This window comes from Vulpes lagopus, chromosome 14 (genome assembly GCF_018345385.1).
Source record: "Vulpes lagopus strain Blue_001 chromosome 14, ASM1834538v1, whole genome shotgun sequence".
In the NCBI taxonomy this organism is placed as follows: Eukaryota; Metazoa; Chordata; class Mammalia; order Carnivora; family Canidae; genus Vulpes; species Vulpes lagopus.
The window spans coordinates 10,436,051-10,461,872 of record NC_054837.1 but is presented as its reverse complement, the minus strand read 5'-3'; the positions used below and the strand labels follow the sequence as shown (position 1 = coordinate 10,461,872).

The following is a 25,822-nucleotide window of genomic DNA, read 5'->3' as shown; positions in this document are numbered from 1 at the left end:
ACAGGGAGGCTTCCATCCCGCTGCCACCTCACCCAACCCCTCACTGGTAGCATCTGCCATTAACACATTCACTGACCAAAAGCATGGGGCGGCCAAGACCCTGAAAACACTGCCATGTAGCTTCTACATAGTTCTCCCTTTGGAACCCTGACCAGATCCTGCCCTCCAGCTCAGTTCCCAGCAGTAAGATGGAGAGTGAGGGGACCACAGGATGGCTGAGATCCTACTGCTCTGAGATCGCCTGAAAGTGGTAGGGAAAATGCAAAAAATTCTCTAAGATGGAGACCAAGGCCAAGAGCACTTCGGAAAGTGGAATTTCCTGAATGCGAGTACAAACAACAGAAGGCAGCAATCACATGACAGAAGCTTCCCTCTACAAAATGACAATTCTTGACCCACTGCTACACTAACTTTAAAACTAGCCAACTGACTTCCTGGACTATTCGACAGTCCCCAAGGTGTGGCAAGAAAAGAGCAAACTTGTGAGGCTCAGATGTGCCCAGATGTGTCCAGGCACCCAGAGGTGAGAAAGCGCAAGTGAAGGAGCAGTAAAGAGGCCTGAAGGTTTAAATGGTGACAAGGGATAGGAAAAATAAAGGCTTTGGCCCCTATATGGAGATCCTGAGTATACTCTTTCTTCCTCAGGGCCTCAGGATTCAGGGCCTGCTCAGGTCACTTCGAGGAAGAAGCATGGGGGTAGGTGTCAAGCTCCCCTCCAGATGGTGGGAACCATGCCAGGGTCTTTCTACCAAGGCTAGCAACTTCCACACTGAGGATTTTCCCCTCTTGATTCTTCCCACAGTACCTTTGGCACCACTCTTTGCCCTTGCCTGGAGGGAAGGGACCACATCACAGTGTAGGCCCAAACACCTGCATGAGTCCCAAAACAGAAACCGCTATCTGCACTCACAAATATGAGTAACCAAGAACACAGACACATCATCATAAAAACTCAAAATGTTCTTCTACGTGTCAACAAAAGTCCTGACGTGAGTTCTTGATTCTAGCAGAGCAGTATACAGCCCACAGTTGGGGATTGCTCACCCACAGGGACACTCGGGAGCCCAAGGGCCAGAGATGTCCTGAACTCAAGAAGAGGAAGTGTCCAGAACCTGTGCACTGGGCTCTTATACACGGCAGCCCCGCTCCTAGCATTGGGCCCAGAATTGTTTCTTTGGCAGAGGGATGAGCTGTATTGGGGCCTACTCCCAAATTGTCCTCCCAAATGCCACTCTATGAAATGCCTGGCCAAGGTGACCCAATCCCAGATGAGCAAGAGCAGATGGAATAGTGAAGTGAACACAGGTGAGGAACGGTGTTGCCAGCATCTTCACAGACTCTGTTTTCCTCACAGGAACCACCAAAGCACACTTTGGCCAGAATACTCCACCATCCACTCACCTGTCTGTCAAGCGCTTCTCCTATACCTGGTGGGCCCAGAAGATTTAAAGAAAAAGCCAGTATCTGAACTTCCCTCTTAACTAGTACAGAAGATGAGACTGCACCCAAGTCCTCCCTAACATCTGCTTGTTAGAGCCACAATGAAAGAGCCCCAGGAATGGGCCACCAAGTTCCTCCTGGCCCTGGGATCAGTACTCACAGGACAACCCACCTCTCTGGCAGGGTTCTTGGCAGGCCAAGCCTGACAGGTTGGTATCCTCCGAACAGGTGCATGTACAGGTTCAAATGAGGACCAGCTGAGCTGTTATGAACTTCGTCTCATAGCCCAAGTGGTTATTGGGTGAGAAGTGCCACACCAGGCTCCCACCTCCCCATGGACAGGTGGGTTTTATCACCCTTACTTTTCAGACATGGAGACAATGGCACAAAGGAGGTGACTGCTCCCTGTCTAGAGCTATGAGCGCTCAGCCAGCCTGAGCATGGGTCTGCTCCACCAAACTGGCCCATAATGACCCTAGAGAGGACATCCAGCACATGGCTCCCTGCCTGGAGGAAACCACAGGCTGAGCAATAGGTCTGGGAGAACCTTTCCCACAAGAAGTTGTGTAAACTGGTTTCTCCATTCAGATCCCAGACCCTCTCCCCTGGGCCAGGTGGATCCTGACAAGGTGGAGCTCGCCAGTTTCACCTGAGGATAGGCAGCCACTGTGGCCTGGCCTCTGAGTACTTACCCACAGATACTACTCTGGACTCTTCAGATACAAGGCTTACCTTGACCCAAGGCTTATTACCTCCTAGGTGTGGCAGCCAAGAGAAAATGTTCTCTCTCAATCAAATGAATCAGACTTTATAAGCTTAGCAGGGCCCTTTAAGGATGAACAGGTCAATCATAACTTTTTAAGAAAAAGCCACCAGGGCTTGGTGGGAAGAAAGCATGTACAATATGCTCTCCTACTTCTACTGTCATGACAATTGCTACAGCCAACAATGCATTGCATCAGAACAAGAGAAGAGAACCTCTAGCTTGAGTGTTTCTATTACTCTTCCCTTACCCCAAAATAAGGAAACAACAATAACTGAAGAGACATAGTACACATTAGCCCACTTCCTGGGGCTGGGAACCAGGAAAGGAGACAGCACACAACCAACAACCAGGTGGTACACCCTTGCCCTGCTGGCCTGAACAGATGGACACCTCATGCCTCCTCTGATCCCAACACTCATCCCAGGCATCTTCTGGAAAGAAGTCTTCTTCATTGCTTTTCTTTTTATGAAAAACTTGCTTTTTCCCAAAACTGCACAGTGCTAAACATACTCTCTCATTCCTTTTTCCCTGGTCTCTTTGCCAGGGCAAGGAAAACCCAAACTGGCCCAGTGAGGAGTTGCTGAGCTGGAGTTACCCCAGCCCTCCCTGCCTACCCTTTGCCCAGGCCACTGACCTGTTGGGGCAGATGCAGATGTCGTGCATGTAGAACTTGATGGCCTTGGATTGCTCCTTGTTTTTGAAATGGTAATCAGCCAGGAGGTAGTAGAGCTCATTTACCACTGGAGGGGAGGGGTCGGCCCCTTCTGGGAGGCAGGGCACCTGCCAGATGAAGGACCAAGGATAAGGGGAGATGGAGTCAGGGTCTCAGATGTGACCAGTAATGCTGCAAACCCAAGACCATTCACATTAGCACAGGACGGACCCTAGGCTTCTCATGGCCCTGACTTCTGGTATAGGGCAAGGAAAGAAGACAAGCCACATAACCAGCAGTGCTGGAGGGAAAAAAAAATGACAGGACACAACCCTGTCACACTCAGTTCCTACCTCAGCTGAGGCCCCCTCAATGTAGGCAGAGACTTTGTCCAGGCTCAGGGCTGGCCTTTCTGTGCGGGGCACAATGGTGGCGATTCTCTTCAGAAGGTTTGCCAAGTCAGCAGACACAGTGCTGGTCTTGTAGCTGTCAAATTCAGGAAGGGTCTTGGGCTTAAAATACTCAAACATAAACAGGGCATCCTCCCATATAAGGTCCACCTTGAGAAAAGACAGAAAGTGGATCATAGTGTTGTTGGGGTAAAAGCAGAAAGGGAAAAGTTCCTCCATGGGAACAATGCAGATGAGGTTACAATATATTAGAGTCTAGAAAAAGTCCTGTATACTCTTAAAAATTCGTATGCCCACTATAATCCCCAAAACCAAATGTCTAAAGAGCAGAAAAGTAAACAGACATAAGCTCGGCCTTTATAAAGACAAATACTGGAAACCAAGGGCATATTCTGTGAGTGGCCTTTATAAAGACAAATACTGGAAACCAAGGGCACATTCTGTGAGTCCATGCGGCCGAGCCAGAGCATAGGTTCAGAAACGAGTGGGAACTGCGGCCAGGCCACTGCCCCTCCCCTTGAGCCTCAGCTGCCCCACTGCCTCTCAGAGCCAGGCGGGTTCTGCTTTCTGTGTAGGGCCACAATGCGGCCCTGCTGAGCAGCTTATGTTCAGGGCATGGAATTAGTAAGATTGGAGAATAAATGACGAGCCATGAGGTGATACACCCAATAGTGCACTGAAAACCAAACCTCTAAGGAATTATTAGTACTATCCAAATTGGAAAAAGAAATCCTTTGAAAATTGCCATGCTGCACTTTTGAATGATTAGTCAATATCACGAAGCTAGTTTTTACAAGGAAAACCCTCTGACCATGCTCTCATTCTCCTGGTGCACCCCCAAGAGCTGTGTATCTGATGTCCTTCAAGAGTGCTCAGAGCCCCTGCTTTTCGAAGCCCCAATCTTCTCCACCAGGGCAGGTGTGGTTGGTCTGGGCAGCACCCTCACCTGCTGGGCTGAGTGCTCCTCCAGGTACCTGGCCTTGCTCTTCTTGCTAGGGAAGCTGTACAGGCAGTAGAAGCACTGCTCCAAGGCCGTCTCCAGCTCCTCCTTGTAGGGGTGTGTGTCTTCAGAGGTGGATGCAGCAAGCTCCTTCTGGAGAACTCGTACCTATGGTAGGCAGGGAGAGACTCCTCAGAAGGCCCATAGCTTCCCTGGCACAGTGGGACCCCAGGAAGACCACCATTGTCAATTCTGTTAACCTGAGGCGGCCATGTCTGTTGGACCTGTTTACTGGAAAGGGTCTATTATCCTCACAGGAGCCATTGTGGGCTTGCTCTGACAGTGACCTCCTGAGGAGTTTGCTTGCCAAACTGCTTTCCTTCCAGTATGCCCACTCAGTATCCACCAGCTACTAGAAGGAGATATTATATGCCCTCTGGGAACTTCTCTTCTTATTTATTAGGCCATTCATTTGCTCTCCAAATATTTGCTGAGTCCCTCCTTATGCTAGGCACAGTGTGACATAGTTCCTGCTTTTAAGAAGCTCAGATCCAATACAGGGGCAGTTAATTAAACATGAAGTTATAATGCAAGATGTTAAATCCCATTAGGGCTGAGGAAGTCTGAGAGAGACTCCCTCTATTTCAGCACAAAATATAAAGATATAACACAAAATGTATCCAAAGCAAAAAATAAATTCAAAGCACAAAATATATCAAGGAAATAATAAATTGTCTCTCTCAGACAAAACATTAATAAGGATTACAGAAGATGTAAATCCCACATTACAGAAGATGTAAACAACATAGTCAACAAGTAGGGTATCTATGGAGATTAGCTCCAAAGGCTATTGTTATGCCCAACTCTTAGCAGCTACACATTCTTTTCAAGCTTCCATGGGATTTTTACCAAAACTAGACAAAAAGCACATCTCAGCAAATACTAAAGACAAGATACAATACAGACCACAGTCAATGAACGTAAGTCAGTAAAATTAGAAATCAGTATATAAAGGTAGCAAATACCAAATGTGAAGACTTACAGCATGCAGCTAAAAACGTATTTGGAGAAAACATAACCTTCAAAACACGTAGTAGAAGAATGAATGCTGTCACTACGTGGCCATCTAAGCATAGCGTAGTTTCAGGGACTTATTAGCACAAGGCCTTTCCCATATGCTTCTACACATAAGTTGAGAAAGACTTAGACCTTAATGAAAGGAAGATGTTATTTGACGAATGGTTTAAGCATGGTATAATTTCAAGGTGGTAAGTGTATAGCTTTTCCCATAGGCTTCACACATATATTTATTACACTTATATCTTGATAAAAGAAAGAAGTTACTGGGACACCTGGGTGGCTCAGTCGGTTGAGCGTCAGAATCTTGATTTCAACTCAGGTCATGATTTCAGGGTCGTGAGACTGAGCCCCGCATGGAGCTCCATACTTAGCGGGAAGTCTGCTTGAGGATTCTCTCCCTGTCCTTCCCCCAGCTTGTGAATGTGTGCTCTCTCTCTCATGGTGGGGGCAGGGAGGCAGAGGAAGAGGGAGGAGCACTTGGGACTCAATTCCAGGGACCCAGGGATCATGACCTAGGCCAAAAGCAGACACTTAACCAACTAAGCCACCCAGTCAACCCAATAAATAATCTTTTTTTTAAAAAAAGAAGTTAGATGAAGGATGCTTTATAACAGTGTCCTTTCAAACAATTCAGCAAATGTCTTTACACACAGGCTTTTAAACATAAGTTTGTAAGCACTTATATCCTACTGTCAGGAAGATGTTACCAAATGGCCTTACAAGGTGTTGAGCACATGACTTTTCCCAATGCTTCTGTACCTAACTTAGAAACACTAATACCTTAATGATAACAAGATGTGAAAAAAACAAAAACAAAAAAGAGTGAACACTGAAATAAGCTTTCACCATGATTAAATTAAAAAAGCACAAAATATATCCAAAGAAATAATAAATATTAATGTGGAAATTAATTAGAAAGCAAAGAAAAAACAGATCAATAAACCAATAACTTGTAGTTTTAAAAAACGAATTTAGATAAGCTTCAGCAAAAAGGGGCTTATAAAAAAGGAGAGGAAGCAAAAATAAATGATTTTAGCACTGAAATGGGAGGCATAACCAGAGGTACCAAAGAGACTTTATAAATCATAAGCATACTTCATGAACAACTTTGTGCTTATGTGGACATTATTTCAAAAATACAATTAGTTTAAAAAAAGAAAATCTAAATGGGCCTCGAATCACCAAAGAATCAATATTTTAAAATTTATCCCCCAAAAAAGAGAGAGAGAGAGCTCTAGGCTGGGGTGACAAACTATGGCCTAGGGGGCAAATCTTCCCACTGCCTATTTCTGTATAGCTCAGAAGCTAAAACTGACATTTAACATTTTTAAATGACTAAAAAAAATTAAAAGAATAATATTATTTTGTAACATATGAAATTCAAATTTTAGCATCCACAAGTTTTTACATATTATCTTTAAATATTGGCCATGGCTGCTTTTGTGCTACAATGGGAAAGCTGAGTATTTGCATCAGGGACCCTATGGCCAACAAAAGCCTCTAAGATTCACTATCTGTCCCTTTAGAGTGTAAGTTTTGTCAACCTGAAAAGCATTATGACAAGAGAAAAAAAAGAAACTGTAAGAATTGAAAAGAAGATTAAAAAATAGTTATTTGTGAATGATATATAACTGCCTACACAAAAAATCTGAGACATCTACAATCCACCAGAATTAATAAAAGCAATAAGCAAAGGAGCTATGCACAGGAGAAACTTTTTTTTTTTTTTTTGACACAGAGAGAGAAAGCGCACAAGCAGGGGGAGCTGTGGGCAAAGAGAGAAGTAGACTCCCCAATCAGCAGGGACCCCCACCCCCACCCCCCATACGGGACTCAATCCCAGGACCCTGGGATCATGACCTGAGCCAAAGGCAGATGCTTCACTAACTGAGTCACCCAGGCACCCTGAGAAATTTATTTTTTAAAATGTAGTGTTCCTATCTGTCCACAAACACAAAATAGAAAACTTAATTTTTAAATATCTATGAACAACAGGAATAAAAAAATAATAATGCTCAGGTGTAAATCTAATAGAATACATGTAAGAGTTTAAGGAGAAAATTATGGGACATGAAAGTATAAGACCTCAATAAATGGAGAGATATACTATATTAATGACTAGAAAGAATCACATAAAAATGGCAATTCTCCCCAAATTAATCTGTAAGGTCAATGACATTTCAATTAAATCCCAGTGGTGGTGAGGGTTGGGGAATGCGGGATGCGGGGAGTCCACAAAATTTTACCAACTGATCTTACAATGTTTCAGAAGATGAAAGTACAAAGAACAGTCAAGAGTATGTGATAAATAGGTAAGCAGATTAATCCTAGCAGATATCAGTATCTCTCAAAGACAATGTGGTACTGGCACAGGAATACCTAAACCAATAGAAAGAACAAAATTCAACAACAAACCCTCACGTGTATGGAGAGGGCCTTACAAATTAGTGCAGAAAGAACAGACTCTTTCATGAATGGTACAAACCAACTGGCCATCCATATGGAATGTAAAATGAGTCCCTATCTTATGTCCTAAATAAACAAAAATTGAGAAGGAATAAAGACCAGATGTGAAAAATGAAAGTGAACTTTAACAGAAGAGAATATCTTTATAATCTTGTGGAGGAAAGGATTTCTTAAAGTACAATAAACAAAACAAAACGCCACTCACAGAAAACAAAAACCCCCACAAACCATAAAAGACTAATAGATTTGACATTTAAATTCTGTAAAACAAACACTATACACAAAGTTAAAAGACACATCACATAAAATTGCATAGAAATTAGAACTAAATACACACACGTAAAACTGGTGAAACATATATATATCAGTTAAAAGACTGGAACTCAGAGTATATAAAGAACTCCACAAATCAATAGAAAAAAGAAAAAAGCCCAACAGAAAAATGAACAAATGATATGAACAAGCATATTGTTAGAGGAAACCTAGAGGGACCTGGGCAGAGAGAGGGCAGTCAACAAGCCAGGGCCGACTCCACAAAGGTGAAGTTGCTACAGGAGCTGGAGGAATGGGAAAAGCTGGGCCTTGGGTAGAAAAGTCAGGAGCTATGAAATGAAACATGGAGGTACTCCTCTATCACTTCCACTCCGTCAAATTCACTTGGCAGATCCTAGCAGCTGGAATTCACACTCTATCAAAAAAGATGCAGACTAAGGAAAACCCGGAGTAGGATCATCACCTCTGCTGCCGGCCTGGAAGGCCGCTCCTCAGCACCACTCCTGCTGGGTACCAGCCTGCAAAGGTGCTACCTCATTCTTGACTTTCTCCCAAGCAGCATAGGGGCAGAGGAGTGACTGACTGCCTCATGGAGGTGACCCTGTGGAAGTAGACAATGTCTCCACACTCTCTAACTGGGAGAGCAAAGCCAGAAGAATGAAGTTGCCAATTCCTGGGCAGCAATATAGTTAGTCTAAGCTTAGCACAATTCTTCCAAAAATGGTCCTGAAGTGTGGAGCTGACCTAGGGTGAGCACCCGGGAGGCCCTCAGAACTCACAGCGTGGAGCAGACATTGAGGCATCTACGGCTGGCACTCCTGCCAAGTCTGCCTCCTCAGCATAAGTGCTCTGCAAACTGTCAAGCACTACACATACATGAGCCCTATAAATATTCTGTCTCGTTCATTCACTCAACCCATTATTTATTAAGCACCTATTATGGGCTAGGTGTGCTGGGCTAAGGTACTGGGATCCAGCAGTGAACAAAAGTAACAAACATCCCTACTTCATGGAAGTTACATTCCAATGGAGAAGAAGCACACAACAAACATCTTAGATAAATAAATCCTATAGCATGCTAGAAGGTGGTAAGAGCCATGGGGAAAGCACAGGGCAGAGGAGGAAGATCAGGACTAGGGAGGCAGACTGCAGTTATAGAGAGCATATACTTGCTCACTGAAAAGATATAGAGCAGAAGTCGGCAAACCTTTTCCTGAAGAGACACACAGTCAATATTTTAGGTTTCACGTACAATATGGACTCTATCAAAGCTCCTCATCCCTGCCACTGTGTTGCCAAAGCAGGCATAGTTGATACATAAATGAATGGTTATGGCTATGTTCCACTAAATCATTTATCAATAGACCTTGGGTGTCCGTTTCATGCTCTATAACCTATCTGTGTGCTACCTGGCCTCACACTCAGCAGCAAGTTTTAGGGACGGTAATCATACTACTTATCTCCAGTATGTCCAGTCAATCGCAGCAGCCAAGTGAGAGAAGACTATTTGCACTCACTATTTACTCACGAAATAGCTACTGATTCAGCAACTACCTCCTTGTATGAGTGATGCTTGACAGAAAGGAGTCAATGGAAAGCATTGGTGAATGCAGTTATTACTTCTAAAATTACTATGAAGGCCTGGCCCTATGCCCAACATAACAAATGCAGTAACAAGCAGTGGTTCTAAATCTACCTGCAGGTCAAGGCCAGGTCCAGAACCCCTGCACCTCGAGTGCACAAGGGAACAAAGTTCAGACTTTCTGGCAACTCTGAGTAGTCACATACAAAATCAAAGAAGGGCAGCAGGCCCCAGTGCAGGGCAAGGCCAAGCAAGCAAGCCTCAGGGTGCCAACCCATCCCACCCTGCACCCCACCCCCAGCCCCGGCCAAGAGGGCAGCACTTACATAGAATCGCAGCAGAGCCCCATCGGAATTGCAGCACCAGGACCTCCTACCCAAATACTCGTGGGCTGTGTTGAGTAGCATGAGGGATGATGGGAGCATGGGTGTCTCTGCCATCACTAAGGAAAGACCAGACCAACACAGTGTTAGCATGGGGATAGCATGGAAGCTACAAGGCTCAATAGTTCCTTAGTGGGCTTTACTGTGTTTACCAAGGTGGCCACAGATTCTTCTATCCTTTTTTAGCTTTTTAAGTAAGTAATGACCTGAGTGCCTTTACTAAAGCAATACACACTTCTCAAAAAACAATTCAAATCATACCAGACATCATAAGGCAATCATAAGAATGCCTACTGCACCTCCAGTTAACCACACTGACATTTGTGGGCACATATGAAACATTTTGAAAGAGAAAGATAAATAATGCTTAACAATGAAACCCATACTACATATACCATTTCTTAAAGATTCTTATATGTAGGCCTATTGGAGTATTACAGAAGAAAAACGGAATTATTAAATTTCAGTTAAATTTTCTAGTGTTTGTTCACCACTAGAACTATTACTAGCAAAAATAAAATAAAATAAAATAACTATTACTAGCTCCTTAAAGATCCTTCGGTGTTTTTGAAACTCTGGGCTATAACCCACAAGTGGGCTTGTAAGCAGCATTTTTAAAGACACCCAGGCATCCCTAGAATTAGGATTCTTTCATGAAATTTGTTTCATACTTTTTTTTTAAGATTTTATTTATTTATTCATGAGAGAGACAGAGAGGCAGGAACACAGGCAGAAGGAGAAGCAGGTTCCATGCAGCGAACCTGATGTGGGACTCGATCCTGGGTCTCCAGCATCACGCCCTGGGCTGAAGGTGGCACTAAACCGCTGAGCCACCCAGGCTGCCCTGTTTCATACATTTTGACCATTGGCCAGCCCCAGTCAAAAAGGTACAAAAGGCAAGGATTAAAAAAAAAAAAAAAAAAAAAAACTCAGAAAATCATGAAGAAATTAAGCCACTCCGGTTTTCTATGGGTCCTTTAGTTTCCATTTTCAACAGCATCAAGTGATTCTATTGCACAAGATGGATGATAGCTTGTAACATTTCCTTTCTCCCCATCTCCCAATTTTGTTGTAGCACTTCTGTAGCACTTCAAAGTTTCTAACACTGGGATCCCTGGGGTGGCGCAGTGGTTTGGCGCCTGCCTTTGGCCCAGGGCGCGATCCTGGAGACCCGGGATCGAATCCCACGTTGGGCTCCCAGTGCATGGAGCCTGCTTCTCCCTCTGCCTATGTCTCTACCTCTCTATATTTCTCTGTGTGTGACTATCATAAATAAAAAAAAAATTTAAATTAAAAATTTAAAAAAAAGTTTCTAACACTGATAACTGTTCTGCAACCATAATTAGCACAGGTGCTTTCCCTCAATTTCAATTCTAAATGGATTTGGTGCTCAGCACAAATTCTTGCCTATGGCTTTTCCACCCCGATGAATTTCATTCTGACTCATATTGGTTTACTGACTTCATCCTCCAGTAGTGTTTTTAGAAGCACCCACAGGAGCTAGGATCTCTGTTTATAAATGTCTATAACCACTATTAATTACAAACAACTTGGTTAGATGTCCTAGTTTGCACTGTCTTTCCCTGAGAATAGTGTAGACTTTTAGACATCACCTCAACTGCCCTGAATATGACTAGGGAGAAATCTGAAATGAGTCTCATGTTTTATCCCATGAAGATAAACTGCCTTTTCAGTTTAGAAATCTAAAAAATCTTTATTCTTGAAGTAGATTCTTAACCAGGATTTATCTTGCTGTATATCAATTTTTCACAGCATATACTAAACACTTTAAATCTGCACACTGTTTTTATTACAGAGAAATGTTCCAATATTTGGTTATTTGTCCTGTTTCATTGCTAGAGTCTTTCCATCAGGAGCACAATTTATCCTCGCACAGGCCCACCACTGTTTCCCTCATCTATTCTCATCAACAACACTTTTAGCTCTGAACTAAAACCCTGGTTTCAGTTCTAGCCATACTCATTCTGCTCCTTGCAGTCTGGTTTATTAGTTTATAATGGTGAGGCTTGGTTTGCAACGTTTTCCCTTAGTTTTGCAATTTTCCTCTTCATTTCATTCTGCTTATTAGTTCAAATTTTTTAATAAATCATTTCTTGTGCAAATCATTACCCGGCCCCTGCCCCTGTTCCTTGGTGTAAGTTTTCCTCCTGACTGAGTTAATCTGTTTCTTTTTCATCCTCCACATGGGGTAGGGAGCGGGCTACAATATGTTAGCATACTTGCCATGTAACTTCTCTCTATCCTGCTCATGGTCCACTAACCGCACTTCCTCCACATCCTCCACACTACGTAAATGCCCTAATATATCACCAATTTTCTGAGGCACTCTCCCAAATATAAGATCAATTTGCCCTTTTTTTAAAGCCATAATTTTAATGTAGGCACTGCTCTCAATCCACTTTTTTGTAACCTGTATCTGCAGAGGTAGAAGGGAGATCACTGGACTAGTGCAGCAGGTAGTCCTTGCTGGGGAATCTGGATTTCGTCTTCTCTCTGAGATGACCTTTAAGATAGGACTGGTTGCCCTGTGAGAGGAGTGTAGTCAGCAGACAGCCCCCAGTGGTCAGCTCCTCCAGGGTCTTCTACAGCTGCAGAAAGGCACCCCACCCAAGGTCATACACTTCCTGTGGGAGTCCATGTGCAGTGACTGAGCAAGACGGGAGTATAAAGACCAGCTACTTGATTCCAACATGGTATGACAGCTCTGGTGGATCACTCTGGCTCCAGAGTTCCCTGCCAGGTTGGCCAAGGCCTGGTCAGACCTGAAGTGCAGGTCAACTTCCCTCTGCTCCACCCTGCTTCCTCTCCCGTTACTTTTGCAAGTACCGATCCCCAATAAACCAGCTCAGAGAACTCAATACGACAATGTTCTACACTACTCTGGGCCCCTTATCACCCAGCTAGTAATGTGCTTTATCCCTGGACCCCTTGTCTTAGCACAGTCTGGTCACTGGAAGGTGGCAGGGCCCAGAAGCCCTTCTAATCTCTGCCAAACCAGGGTGATATGGAGGGGCTTCCTCACTAGCCCACTGTCTATAAATGAGAGGATATTAATATTATTTGCCAGGATTTTGCCAACTTCCCATGTTTCCTCAGCCTTCCTACCAGGGGTAGAGGAGAGGACAGGAGCCACATCTGCTGCCAGTCCACCAGAATCTTGAATTCCTTCCTTGGCCTATTCTTTCAAGCTTATGGCATTCCACTGTCCCCCTTTCCTTGTTTGCTTATTAGCAGTTTTTTAAAATTATATTTTACTTGCATAATCAGAGGAAAAGGGAGACTCTTAATTCAGGAGTCTTTTGCATTATAATTATGAGAAAAACAATAAACATAGATGTAAACCTCAATTTTTTCTCACCATTAAAACCCTTTTGGAAAATACAAAGGTACTACTTGTTAAGAGCTCAGAAGATATATATCCTAGAAATCTATACAAAAAATCAATTAGGCAGAAGCAAAAAAGTATACATGAGGTTCACTGAAGTGTGACCTATAAGAGAGAAATGCTGCAGGCATCCTGAGGGGTCAGCAGACAGGATGGTTCAGTAAAGCAGGACATCTCTCATCAGCATTACAAAACCCAGAGAGCAAAACTGAAACAGCTTCATAAAATAAGGCCTGAAAGCCTTTCTCAATCTAGCCTTTCCCATGTCCAACCCACATGGCCCAGCTCTCTTGCATCCCTGCTCATGCTGCTCTGTCTCCCCTGTGTCCTCCTCTGCCCCTGCTCTCCTCTCAAACCTCAGTCCAACACCATTTCACGCCCTGCCCCCACCCAGGCAGCATGAAGCACCCTTCTTTCAGCGGGTGACGCTGGCTTGGCACTGTGGATGTTCTGGTCTGTCTCCTCTCACCATGAATCTTTCAGAATGAAAGGTCTTATTCCCAAAGGCCTGACATGCAGTGAGCAACTGATAAGTATCAGGGTAGTACACAAAGTTAGAATGAATGGAAGGAAACAGACTGCATGTTAACTCTGGCCTTCTCTACGTTGTTAGAATAAGGATAGCTTTCTTTCCTTTCCACTTTTCTGATTTTTCAAATCACTGAGGAAAAATCCCCAATATATTAATCTGAAGCTTAGTTGAATACATAAATATGTGCATTATATTCTCAGCTACATAAAAAACTTGTGTCATTGGCCAAGTCTAGATGGAAAATGCAAGAACATTCTACCACTTGGTAGAATGAAAGGGAATCTTTGTTTAAATGTCATTTAGCTGTTACTGTTAATTCTTCAACACATTTCCTACTGCTGCATTGACCTGGCTCAAGTACCACCTCCAATGAAGAGTCCTGGGCTCGCCCTCTTCGGCTTCTTGTTCATAACTACTCATCATTTAGCACCCCTACATGCCAGGCACTGAATAATAATAGCTGTATTATTTTATTTTGTCCTCGGTACAACCCCCTGAGATAGGTGCCATTATTCCCAACATCTATCTGGGGAATAGAGGCTAAGAGGTTGTATGACTTGCCTGAGGTCACACAGCCAATATGTGACAGTTGAGATTTGAAACCTGTGCTCACTCATTCCGTACCTCTCAGCTACCCACTCCCCACCCTGACTGGGTCATGCCAGCAGGGGCCACAGAGTGTGGTGGTTAAAGCACAAGGGCCAAAAAATAAAAAATATAAATAAATAAATAAATAAAGCAGAAGGGCCAGTGCATGGCTACCCATCTCACAGGGCTGTCTTGGGGATTAAAGGATTACAGGGATTAAAGTGTGAAACTGCCTGGGTCAGTGTCAGTGCTCCTTATAAGCACTGGCTGTGCTGTCATTCTGTGTTGCCACCTGCACCAGACATGAAATAGCACACACTCACTGCCTCTTGATGCCACTGCACAATGAGCTCCCTGAAGGAGCTTCTGCTTCTGTCTGAGCACCACACAAAATCCTGCTGACTGAGCCCTAAGCCCACCCACAGCACCTGGACAGGGCTATTGGGGCCTACCCACACCCGGACCCATTTCCTGCCACCTTCATCCGTTGGGTTCTGGAGCTGTTGCTGGTGACACAGGGATTGGAAGGTATCCTCTTCCTGCCAGATGATCCGGTGCAGGATGATCCAGGGCAGCACTGAAGAGACATGGGGATCCTTGGGCTCCTCTTGCACAGCCATGCTACAGTCAATGACCTGGGAGAAGGGGAGGAGGGGTTATTACAGTCAGCCAGCTGTCCCTCCCACCCTCTGAGATGATGACTCCTCAGGGCAAAGGTGGGGACACTGATTGAGAAGCATTACACCATATCATCAGAGTCCCAGGATGCCCAACAACAGAGTTAAGCCCAGACATTAGAAGAGCCAGCTCTGACAGTCTGCCCTCATGTCACATGCAGCTCCTGATGTCATCGGCACCTATGCGCAGCATATGCCAGACATGAGGGTTACAGAGGTCAATGGCGCAGCGAGGAGTTGATAGTGCAGGGGGAAGAGAGCCACAGACAAGCCACTCAAGAGTTAAGAATCAGGGGCGTCTGGGTGGCTCAGTTGGTTAGGCAGCCAACTCTTGATTCTGGCTTAGGTCATGGTCACAAGATCGTGAGATCAAGCCCTGCACTGGACTCAGCACTCAGAGAGGAGTCTACTTATCCTTTTCCCTCTGCTCCTCCCCCTGCTTGCACTCGCAAGTGCTTCTCTCTCTCTCAAATAAATAAATAAATAAATAAAATCTTTAAAAAAAATTAAGAATCAGAATCAGTATAGCCGCTGTGATTAAAGTAGATGAGGGCCACAGTGGGGTCGCAGAGGAGTGGGAAGAGACAGAGGAAAACCTTGAGGTTTCCCAGAGTGGAGTAACACTCCAGGTGGGTGGCTGTGGTAGAACCAATACCAAGAAGGCAGGAATTGGTGGCAGATGACAGGCATACAGGCAGATGCCCAGAGGTAGCCAAGGAGTGAAAGATGAGTAAAGAAAGCTGGGCAGGATGGTGCACCTTGGGCAATGGGCAACCGGGGGATTATGAAGGGTTGAAGAGAGGGAGGAGTACACTCATATTTCCATGTCAGGGTGATGGCTGCCCTGGGAGGGTAGAGTGGGCAAGGAGGAATGCAGGGAGCACGCTGCCATAGCTCAAAGAAGAGGCAGCAGTGGCCTAGGGCTAAGGCAGAGCACTATACACGGAGAGGAGAAACAAAGAATGGGGATGTTAAGGATTTGGGTTTGGCAGGACCTATTGATGGCCTGAGTAGTCATTGTCAAGAGAGAGCTTAAGGAAGGTTCCCTGCTATGAAGCCCACTTGGACGATGTGCGGTACTGTGACCACCCCGGCCATGAGAGCCAGGATGATGTGGGATGGTAGAGAGCCCTGGTGGGGAGACAGAGGGCCTGGGGTTCCAGCCCCAGCTCCACCTCCACCACACACAAGTCACGCCCTCCTGCTTAAGCCTGCTTCCATCCCTTGGGGATGGGTGGTATAGAAGAACCCTGTGGTGCCAAGGGCTCAGCAATCTCCAACTCCCAGACCTGAGCAGCCCCAGGAAGGTGTGCAGCCAGTGCATAGTGACCCCCACCACCTGAGGTGCCCGCCTCCTGCAACAGGAGCACCCAATGCATCCCCTTGGGGTCCTAGCTTGCAGTAAAGCCGGTGAGTTAAGAAGAACGGGAATGTCCACAAGCAGTGGTGGGTTACCTGGATGAGGTTGTTGGTGAGCCGGGTGAGGCCAGTGGAGGCAGATGATTCCTTCAGGATGCTGCCACTGCTGTCAGCCGAGAGCGCCTGGTCAATGCCCAGCAGCAACTGGGTCACTGTGGCCACCCACTCCTCCTTGGCTGCAGACTCACTCGCATTCACCATCTGCTGGACAGCCTCATGCAAAGCCACATCAGAGCACTCGAAACACTGCCGGTGGTCCTTTAGCCGGAGCAAGGAGTCCTGAGCACAAGGAGGGGCGGGGAGGAGAAGGAAAGTGTACCATGATAGGGCTGTGATGTCACTCTGCACAGCTGGTCCTCAGAACTGAGAAGCAGGTAGGTAGGGACAAAGACACAAGGGGCAGTCCAAAAAAAAGGGGAAGAAGAGGCTTTCCACTGGCCTTGAGGCATCTGTGAGGGCAGTCACAGCATGGATGTGCCAGCCAGGGGGCTTTCAGAAAGGGGCTTGACCTCTGCACCTCAGTTTCCTCATTTATAAAGCTGGAACACGGATGAGGCCACAGAGCCGGCAAGCCCCTAGGGTGAGGGTGAAGCTGAGTGAGTCCACTACCTCTGTCAGCTCTCAGCTGGAGCCACCATGACCCCGGCCACCCAGTCATGCACTCCTCTGGTGCCATGGCTCTGGAGAGGTCTCAGCAGGGAGGGCAGGCTACTAAGGAGGGACTCTCTCTGTGGAGGAGGGCCTGAATCGAGGCCACGGCAGAGGCAACCAGCCAGGCAGCACTAAGGTCATCGTTCTAAGCGTCCCCATCCGCCCCAGGTGCTCAGGTGGAAGAAGGTACCAGGAGCAGAGAATGAGCACGCTCAGCCCCGTGCCCTGACACGTGGAGGAGCTTGCAGTATATCACACTATTTTAACATCTCCTCTTAGGGAGCCATCGCTTTCCATGCAGCTCCCTTTCCTTTTGCTCTAGAACATAACCCACTTAAGCACCTCAGTCTCAGCCACTTTCATCACCATGCTGCTGTGTGGGGAAACTCAGCCTGGCTGTGAATTCGCGGATCTGGCAGGCAGCCTGTTAGAACAGCAGGAAGCACCTGCTGCCCAGTGCCCTATTAGGCTCTGACCTCGCCACAGCTGAGGCCTGGCAACAGCTCCACAACACAGGCGCAGCTGCCACTCCCTGAGGTGACACAGAGAGGGGTGGCCAAAACTGCCTTTGGGATGTGCTACAATGTCTGAACACAGATCAAAACCACCCCCAATTTAAAAACCCTAATTGCCAGGAAAATGGACCCTGTGTTTCTTTAGAGAAAGCCAGTACTCTTTAGCAGGAGGTCCAAGGCATGAAGGAGTCTACAGGGTGCAGACATCGAACCCGAAGGCCCAAGCTGAACCCCTCCGATCAAACACTAATCATGCAAGGGACAGGGGCTTATTTTGTAACAGGATAAAGACTATGGATCTGAAAGTGCAGCCAGTGTTGCCATGAAAGTCAGGGACAAGACAAGATCCACCAGCAGTGCTCTAATGTGACATAATCCCTAGGGCTCAACGCTAGAAAGAGCTCAAAAGCACAAGAATAACTGCCAACAAACGAGGAGACCAAATTACTGCTGACTGTGGGCAACATGATTGCCTACCCCAAACAAACAGAAACTATCAGAAATAATGGGCATGTAGCAAAGTGGCTAGATTTAAAATAAATGTGCAAAAATCAATAGGGTTCCTATAAACCAGAAATGTACAGTCGGAAAACATAATGACCAACAAAAAGATCCTGCTTGAAACTACAACCAAAAGTATCAAGAACTTAGAATCAATTCAACCAGAAAAAAAACTACACAATTTTATCAAAGAACATAAAAGGCAGCTTGCCTAAATAAGAGCAAGCCATCATACTGCTAGAGAGAATTCCAAATCAGACCCCCTCCACAGACACACTATAAAAGCTAGATGAAGCACGATAAATGCAAAACTAACCACTAGAAGAAAACAAAGGCAAATACACTTTTTTCTATTTGTTGACATGCTTCTAATCTGCCTCCCTTCTAAAATATAGGTCTTGCCAAAGGGGGCCTCTCTCCCCTGTCCAGTGTCAGGCACACTGTAAAAGCTCAATCTATGTATGTGGAATGAGTGAATAAATATTCTTCCAATCTTGGAAAGGCTATCTAAGCATAATGAACAAAATCACAAACATTTGAAAATATTAAAAGATTTGACAACATAAAATTCAAAACTCTTATATGTAAAAAAAAAAAAAAAAAGCCAATTTAAAAGCAAACTGGGGGCGTCGCCTGGGTGGCACAGTTGGTTACGCATCTGCCTTTGGCTCAGGTCATGGTCCTGGGGTCCCGGGATCGAGTCCCACATTGGGATCCCTGTAGGGAGCCTGCTTCTCCCTCTGCCTGTGTCTCTGCCTCTCTCTGTCTCTAATGAATAAATTAAAATCTTTAGGAAAAAATAAATAAAAAAGATTAGTATCTTTAAAATATAAAAAGCATGGGATCCCTGGGTGGCGCAGCGGTTTGGCGCCTGCCTTTGGCCCAGGGCGCGATCCTGGAGACCCGGGATCGAATCCCACGTCGGGCTCCCGGTGCATGGAGCCTGCTTCTCCCTCTGCCTGTGTCTCTGCCTCTCTCTCTATCTCTCTGTGACTATCATAAATAAATAAAAATTTAAAAAAAAATTTTTTTTTAAATATAAAAAGCACTCCAAATCAATAAGAAAACATACCCCCCCCCCCTCCATGGGAAATTGAAAAACCAATGGTCCCTTATCCTCAAAATAAAGACCAGGTGCTCCATAGCACTTGACCCAGGCCTCGCCACAGCTCTCTCAAGTACTGCTCAATGCCTGTCCAACCCATCAGTGGAGCACCCTGCACACCTAGGGGTTCTGGACTACAGGAGCAGTCTGACAACTGAACACTGGAGCCATCTTAACAGGCGAAGAGGGCTAGCTTCTCCCTTCTTCTCCACACCCAATGGCCTCCCTGGTACACCCAGCCATCCCTCCCATATGCAGTCATGCTGGACACGCCTCCACTCCCCCACATCCCACCCACCCCCACCCACCCCGTCCCCATAAGCCTGTAATCACAAGCCTGCCATGGTAACTGAGGTCAGACATATCTCAGCCCTTTATCTCAGCATGGGCCAGCCTGACCCTCCTCTGCCAGGAACTGGAACCTCCATCTCCCTTCCTCCCTCCCACCCTCTCTTCCTTCCCAGAACCAACTCTTTCTTCCCTTTCACCAGAATAGAGATGCCTCCATTTGCTCCTATAGTTGCACCTCTTAACTGTTTCACTGTTCAAAAAAGTTAATTGAAATGTCTGACATAATTAGAGCAAAAAGCCTGGGAGAAAATTGGGCTCTCTTTCCAAATTGAAGGGAAGGACCCAATATATAATAAATACAATGTGATTAGTGTGTGAACTATAAGGGACAAGACGCCAGACCACCCAATGCCACTAAACATATCATGTTTATCATCAAACCCCATGCTTCCACAAGATGGTGGCACTAGTGAGAGCCAGCACCCACCCATATAGTGCTTGCTACATGCCAGGCATGGTGCCAACACACACTAATTTATATAACCCCTGTAGCAGGCCTCTGAGGAATGGACTACGATCATCTCCATTCTAGAAATGAGGAACCAATGCACAGAAACTGAGTAACTGCCCAGCACCCAGCAGATTCTGATGCCCAGTGAGCTCTCTGAAGAAGGGAGGCACAGAGGAGCTGAGAAGGCACATGGCTTCAAACCCCACAGTAGTGTTTTCTCTCAACCATATGATTGTTCATGGATATTTATTTATCTTGATTATATTGTATAGTTTGTCCATTTTAACGTCTACTCAAGACTTAATCTCAAAGATAATATAATAAGACAGATAGATGAACAAATAGGTGGATTGATGGGTGACACCCTGACTACTCTTCCTTCCTCATCTGCCAGGCAGACATTCCAATTCAAGTATAGGTTCACACCTTGAGCTACACAGAATCCTACAACCTGCACTCCTAGGTTCCTGCTTCCCCTGGTCTTGACTGTATCTTCTAACTAGCATCTTCCTGGGTGCCAGTTAGCACTTTTTACTCCTGTTTTTTTTCTTCCAGGTGCATGTTCTTGAGGGCCACCTCAAAGCCTCCAGAGAATAAACCCATAACCAAGCAAAGAAGGTAGGAGGTCAGGGCAAGGGGCACCATCAGTAGCACACACCTGCAGCAGCAGCAGCTGGGCGGGCCTCTCTGGAATAGAGGTCATAAACTCCAGGTGTTTGGCCCGGTCAAATCCACTGGTACACAAGGTGGGGCGAAGAAGATGCACGACAGCCTTGTAGTCACCAGCCTCGTAGAGCCGCTGAATCTCCTCCAGGGACTGGCACCGCTCCAGCGACTTCAGGTTCTTATCAATCTGGAAAAGGTCCAGACATGCTGCCCAATGACAAACCCCTCACATCCTCTCTGAATCTGGCCAGTGTCTGCATTTACTAGGCCCAGATGAGGAGTATGAAAGTAGATTCCCTGTTAATACAATCAGCATTTACATTAAACTAATGCATTATAAAAAGTACTTCTATTAAGGTCAAGGCATATTCAGTTCTTTAAAACAAACATAGAAAAAAATGGGGCACCTGGCTGGCACAATCAGAGGAGTACGTGACTCTTGATCCTGGGATCATGAGTTTGAGCTTCACATTCAGTATAGTGATTACTTAAACACCTTTAAAAAAAATAGCAAAAACAAAAACTACCCAAGAAGCAGAGAGGTTCCACAAAATTCTCTGCCAAAATAGTTGGACAGCGAACCAGACTCCTGGAACTGAGGAACCAGAGGCCACTGGGGACTTGGGTGAGCTCTAGGCCAGAGGCTGATACACACACCATTGACCCACAGAACCCTCTCCTCATAGGAGTTCTGCTGTGGCCCTCAGAACACAGGAAGCAGGGACACTCCACTTGGCTTTGCCCAAAAAATTCTGCAAGAGTCTGAAGGCCACTCAGCTGATGTGGATATGTCACAGCCATGGAACTGTGGCAGAGTCTGAGGCTTCGCAATGAGAACAAGATCAGAACCAGACTGAGCCTGGTATACATGCCCCATACTGCTGACCCAACCCATAGCCAGACCAGCACTACAGGCTCCTTCAGCAGTTTCCCCTAATGCTGCTGGGGCTGCTCCAGCACACGGCCCAGAGAGCTGAGCAATGATCACTCCAGATCTTGCCAGTGAATGCCTCCCGCCATCCCTGCTCCCTGGACTTACTTTCCCTCAGTGGGTGTGCCTGCGAGTCCAAAGTGCCCTCATGCACCAGAGCTACCGCTCCCAGGCCTCTCCTGGGAGGAAGGAGCCCTGCTCAACCCATGGGCTGCTTTCCTGCTCTACAGGGACACAGCAGGCCTGGTCTAACTGGGCCAACTCAGAATAAATCTTTGACTAAGAAAACACCATTAAATAACTCCCACTCACCTCTTCCAAGGAAACGACCGAATCGTTATAGAGGTTGGGCAGACGGATGACGATGTCTCTTTGCTCAGTCCCTGCCTCAGCCTGGATGGTAGTGGAGCTCTGGAGCATTTCTGTGCAGATGTCATAGTTTTCCAGGGCCTGCTCCATGTCTCCCTGGTCAGAGGAAAAGCAGTCAAGAGACAGGGGCAGAAGGAAGGAAACTCACCATGCAATGCCAGGTGCCTTACCCTCCTAATCCCATCAGACTACAGGCACCAGGAGGGCAGTTTTGTCCAATGACTGCTATACCCTCTAAAAGGTGGCCTCGCACACAGCTGGAGCTCAATAAGTATTTGTTGAATGAATAAATGAATGAATGAACAATGAATGATTTGATTACTTCATACCACAATTCTAAGGAAAGGTATCGTTAACTCTATGTTGCCGATGCAGACACTGAGGATGCTTGAGTAAGGCCGAATGTCTTGTTCAAGATGAGGAGCAAATAAATAGCAGAGCCAGTATTAGAACCTAGACCTGTCCTAATTCCAGAACCAACTATGACAATTTTACCCATGCTACCACAGTGCACCGGATACCACAATGTGAGTTGCTAAGTAATAACAGTCAGTCCACCCTGGCCATCCAGACCAGGCTCTGAGGGCAAGTGTTCTGAGAATTCACACAAGACGGGTGGTTTTTCCTTCTAAAAAGCTCTGCATCCATTTATGCACTCATTTAGGCTCTCTCAGGAAAACAAAGGCAAGGGGGTTCAAGACCCCAAGGCAATCCTGAGTGAGGAAGTCTACAGGAGGCATAGGAAATCCCTTCCAGAGCTCTGTGGTCATGCTGATTTGCTGTATAGACTGGGGCCATGCTGAGATATCTGAGACCTGAAAATTCCCCACTACATCCCACTTCCTCACCCTGAGCCCAGTGCTACGCAGGTGCCACAGGTGCACATACACACATATCCTTAACACTATGTCTAGCTCTCTTCCCTCCCTTTGGGTGCCAGGGAATGCCAACCACAGAACCAACCAACCTGCAGTGCGAGGAACCGAGCCTTCAACCAATAAACACGGACCACAAACTCCAGCCAGCCATCCTCAAACAGGTCCCGCTGGGATGAGGCAAATGACAGCTGCAGGAGGTCACCCAGGAAGTGGGTTCCTGGAAAATCAGGCCCAAACCTGCCATTCACCACACCAGCAGGGCAGTTCCGAGGAGACACTGAAAACCATTCAGGCCAGAACAAGTCAACTTCATGTGCACATTCCAAACACACTTCTGCTCCCTAGAGGTAGCCCTTAGCCCCGTCACACCTGCTTTAGTATCCAGGAGTGCTCTGAGCCCCATGGAGCCCTACAGCCCCTTAAAGTGGCAAGCATCAGAGAAGTCAGATAAATCAGACAGATGCAGAGACCCCCAAGGGCCCTCATTTTACATACTAAACTTTGTTCACCAGTAGTGGTTTAAAAATCAGAATGATTCTTGGGCAGCCTGGGTGGCTCGGCGGTTTAGCGCCACCTTCAGTCCAGGGTGTGATCCGGAGACCCGGGATCAAGTCCCGCGACGGGCTCCCTGCATGGAGCCTGCTTCTCCCTCTGCCTGTGTCTCTGCCTCTCTCTCTGTGTCTCTCATGAATAAATAAATAAAATCTTTAAAAAAATAAATAAATAAACAAATAAAAATAAAAATCAGAATGATTCTTATCATCTAGGAAAATTATTGGGACACATAGTGTCAGGTTATAACTTGAGAAATTGGAGATCCTACTTCCTTCAATCCTAAATAACAGAAAAAAACCAAGCAGGTGGCTCCCTCTGGGGGCTCAGCTGCAGCTAACTACTTCTTGATCCATCCAAAGGATTTCTCTGGGACCCTGGATTTTCCCTAGTCCAACACTCCAACCCAGGAAATGTGCCCACTGCAGATGTAAATCTCAATTCCATGACTCAGGCTCCCCACTCCCGTTTCCTCCTGGATGCTGAGGGTTGAGAAAATTACTCCTGCCACAGACAACAGAATGCCTCTTACCTGCCGAGCTTCTGCCCTTCGTCAGCAGCCACTGGTCTAGCTGGAGCTCCATGCAGGAGAGAGACATCAGCATCATATCCTGCAAGACAGGCACCAGAAGGTCAGGAATGGAGTCACAAAGAGTCATCACAGGATGAGGTGTGGGATGCAATAAAAGTAAAACTTACTTTGATAAAGATATCATTCTTTCTTCAACCTACTTTTCTTTTTCTAATCAGTGGCTACTTGCCAGGACATAAAAAGAGGCACAGGGATCTACACTGGGACAAGACCTGGGGGGAGACAGAGACCTGTCTTCAGTCCTAAGGGACTGCCCTATGGAAGAGGCAGCTCTGTCACCTGCCAAATGCCAGGCCAGATGCTGCCCCCATACTACAGCACTCAAGCCTTAAAAGTGGCTGGGTCAGGCATCATCTCCACAATCACAAGGAAGCTGAGGTTCAGCAATAAGGAGGCGCCTGCCAAGTGGATACAGCTGAGAAATAATCAACCTGGTTTGCCTGGAGAGACCAAAGCCTCACCTGCCATCAGCCACTCCACACTGCCCCTGAGGGAGCAGGCCTAATGGGCAGCAGCTGGCAGGATGCAATCCCTGACGTGTTCCTGTGGAGGGAGCATGGACTTCCATGGCCCTAAGGACCAGTCAACTCCCTTGAGCTCTTCTACCTTCTGTGCCCCAGCCAGAAAGACCATCCAGATGGGCCCTAAAGGCTCCCAGTGCAACCTCCCTGGCATCCAGCCTTCCTCCTGTAACAGGAGAAGGGGACCAGAGTATTCAGTGTCCCCTTAAACCTCAGGAAGCACTGAATGGGGGAGCCTGGAGTGTGGGGTGCAGTCAGCAGGGGTGGAGGAGGAGGGCCTGAGCATGGGTCAGCCCCCTACTGCCAGTGGCCCCCACCACTTCCCTAACCAACCTATTTAGCCTCTGCACTTCTATTTTCTCACCCACTAAAAAAATCAGTAATAGTCTCTGGCACCTAAACAGAGCCATATGTTTCACTTTTGTGCACCCTCTCCACTTACTCTCCTCCATCTCGGTAAACCACCACACCACTAGCCCTAGAAGCCCTGCCCACTGTCGCATTCCCTCAACCCCACTTGTAGCTTATCCTGTCAGCTCTACCTCTAGAACCTTCCACCCCACTCCCACTACTGTCACTCACCTGGCAACAGCCTTCTAACAGCCCTGTGCCACTCTCACCTCCAAGTACAAGCTCCACTCGGTCACCAGGGTCCAGGCCCACAAATGGATGCAGCCAAGTAGGCTCAATATGACAGCAACTCCATACCCACAGAAGGTCCATGACCCCACTCCCTGGTCCCAGCCCTCACGAGGCTGCCCGCCCACCTGACCTTGATGTGCTTGTTGCTGCAGTCCCTCAGCAGTGGATTGGGGAGGCTGGTGCTGTGCCTCCTCCAGCTGTGATAGATGCTGAGCACAACCTCTGCCAGGCCTGGTGGCCACCTCAGCAGAAACTTATGGCCCATGTCCTTCAGGTAGCGCATCATCAGCTCCAGGATGCCCCCGTTGGTCAGGTTCTCCAGCAAGAATGCATGCACATCCTGCTTCTCTGCCCAGGGAGAAACAATTAACTTGAATGAAGGACTTTCCATGCCCTCCTGTGTTCTTTGGAAGAAAGAGGCAGGTGTGGGGCAGGGCAGGCAGAAAGGCAGGAGAGAGCCTACATCCTCCCACGTGGCAGTGC

The 25,822-nt window shown here is 46.5% G+C and overlaps 1 protein-coding gene across 5 annotated transcripts in view; it reads right to left on the bottom strand.

Annotated features, from left to right (window-relative positions):
• The window catches only part of CABIN1 (calcineurin binding protein 1), a 153,441-nt gene that overhangs the window by 94,255 nt on the left and 33,364 nt on the right, over positions 1 to 25,822 (bottom strand). For all 5 annotated transcript variants that reach the window (XM_041728556.1, XM_041728554.1, XM_041728558.1 and 2 more), the window contains exons 12-22: positions 25,470 to 25,687; positions 24,117 to 24,195; positions 23,122 to 23,309; positions 22,098 to 22,250; positions 20,847 to 21,041; positions 16,651 to 16,893; positions 14,997 to 15,153; positions 9,936 to 10,051; positions 4,215 to 4,376; positions 3,212 to 3,418; positions 2,841 to 2,986 (exon numbers count right to left, since the gene is read on the bottom strand). In XM_041728556.1, coding sequence (XP_041584490.1) covers positions 2,841 to 2,986; positions 3,212 to 3,418; positions 4,215 to 4,376; positions 9,936 to 10,051; positions 14,997 to 15,153; positions 16,651 to 16,893; positions 20,847 to 21,041; positions 22,098 to 22,250; positions 23,122 to 23,309; positions 24,117 to 24,195; positions 25,470 to 25,687 — 1,864 coding nt within the window. The remainder of the gene's footprint in view (positions 1 to 2,840; positions 2,987 to 3,211; positions 3,419 to 4,214; positions 4,377 to 9,935; positions 10,052 to 14,996; positions 15,154 to 16,650; positions 16,894 to 20,846; positions 21,042 to 22,097; positions 22,251 to 23,121; positions 23,310 to 24,116; positions 24,196 to 25,469; positions 25,688 to 25,822) is intronic.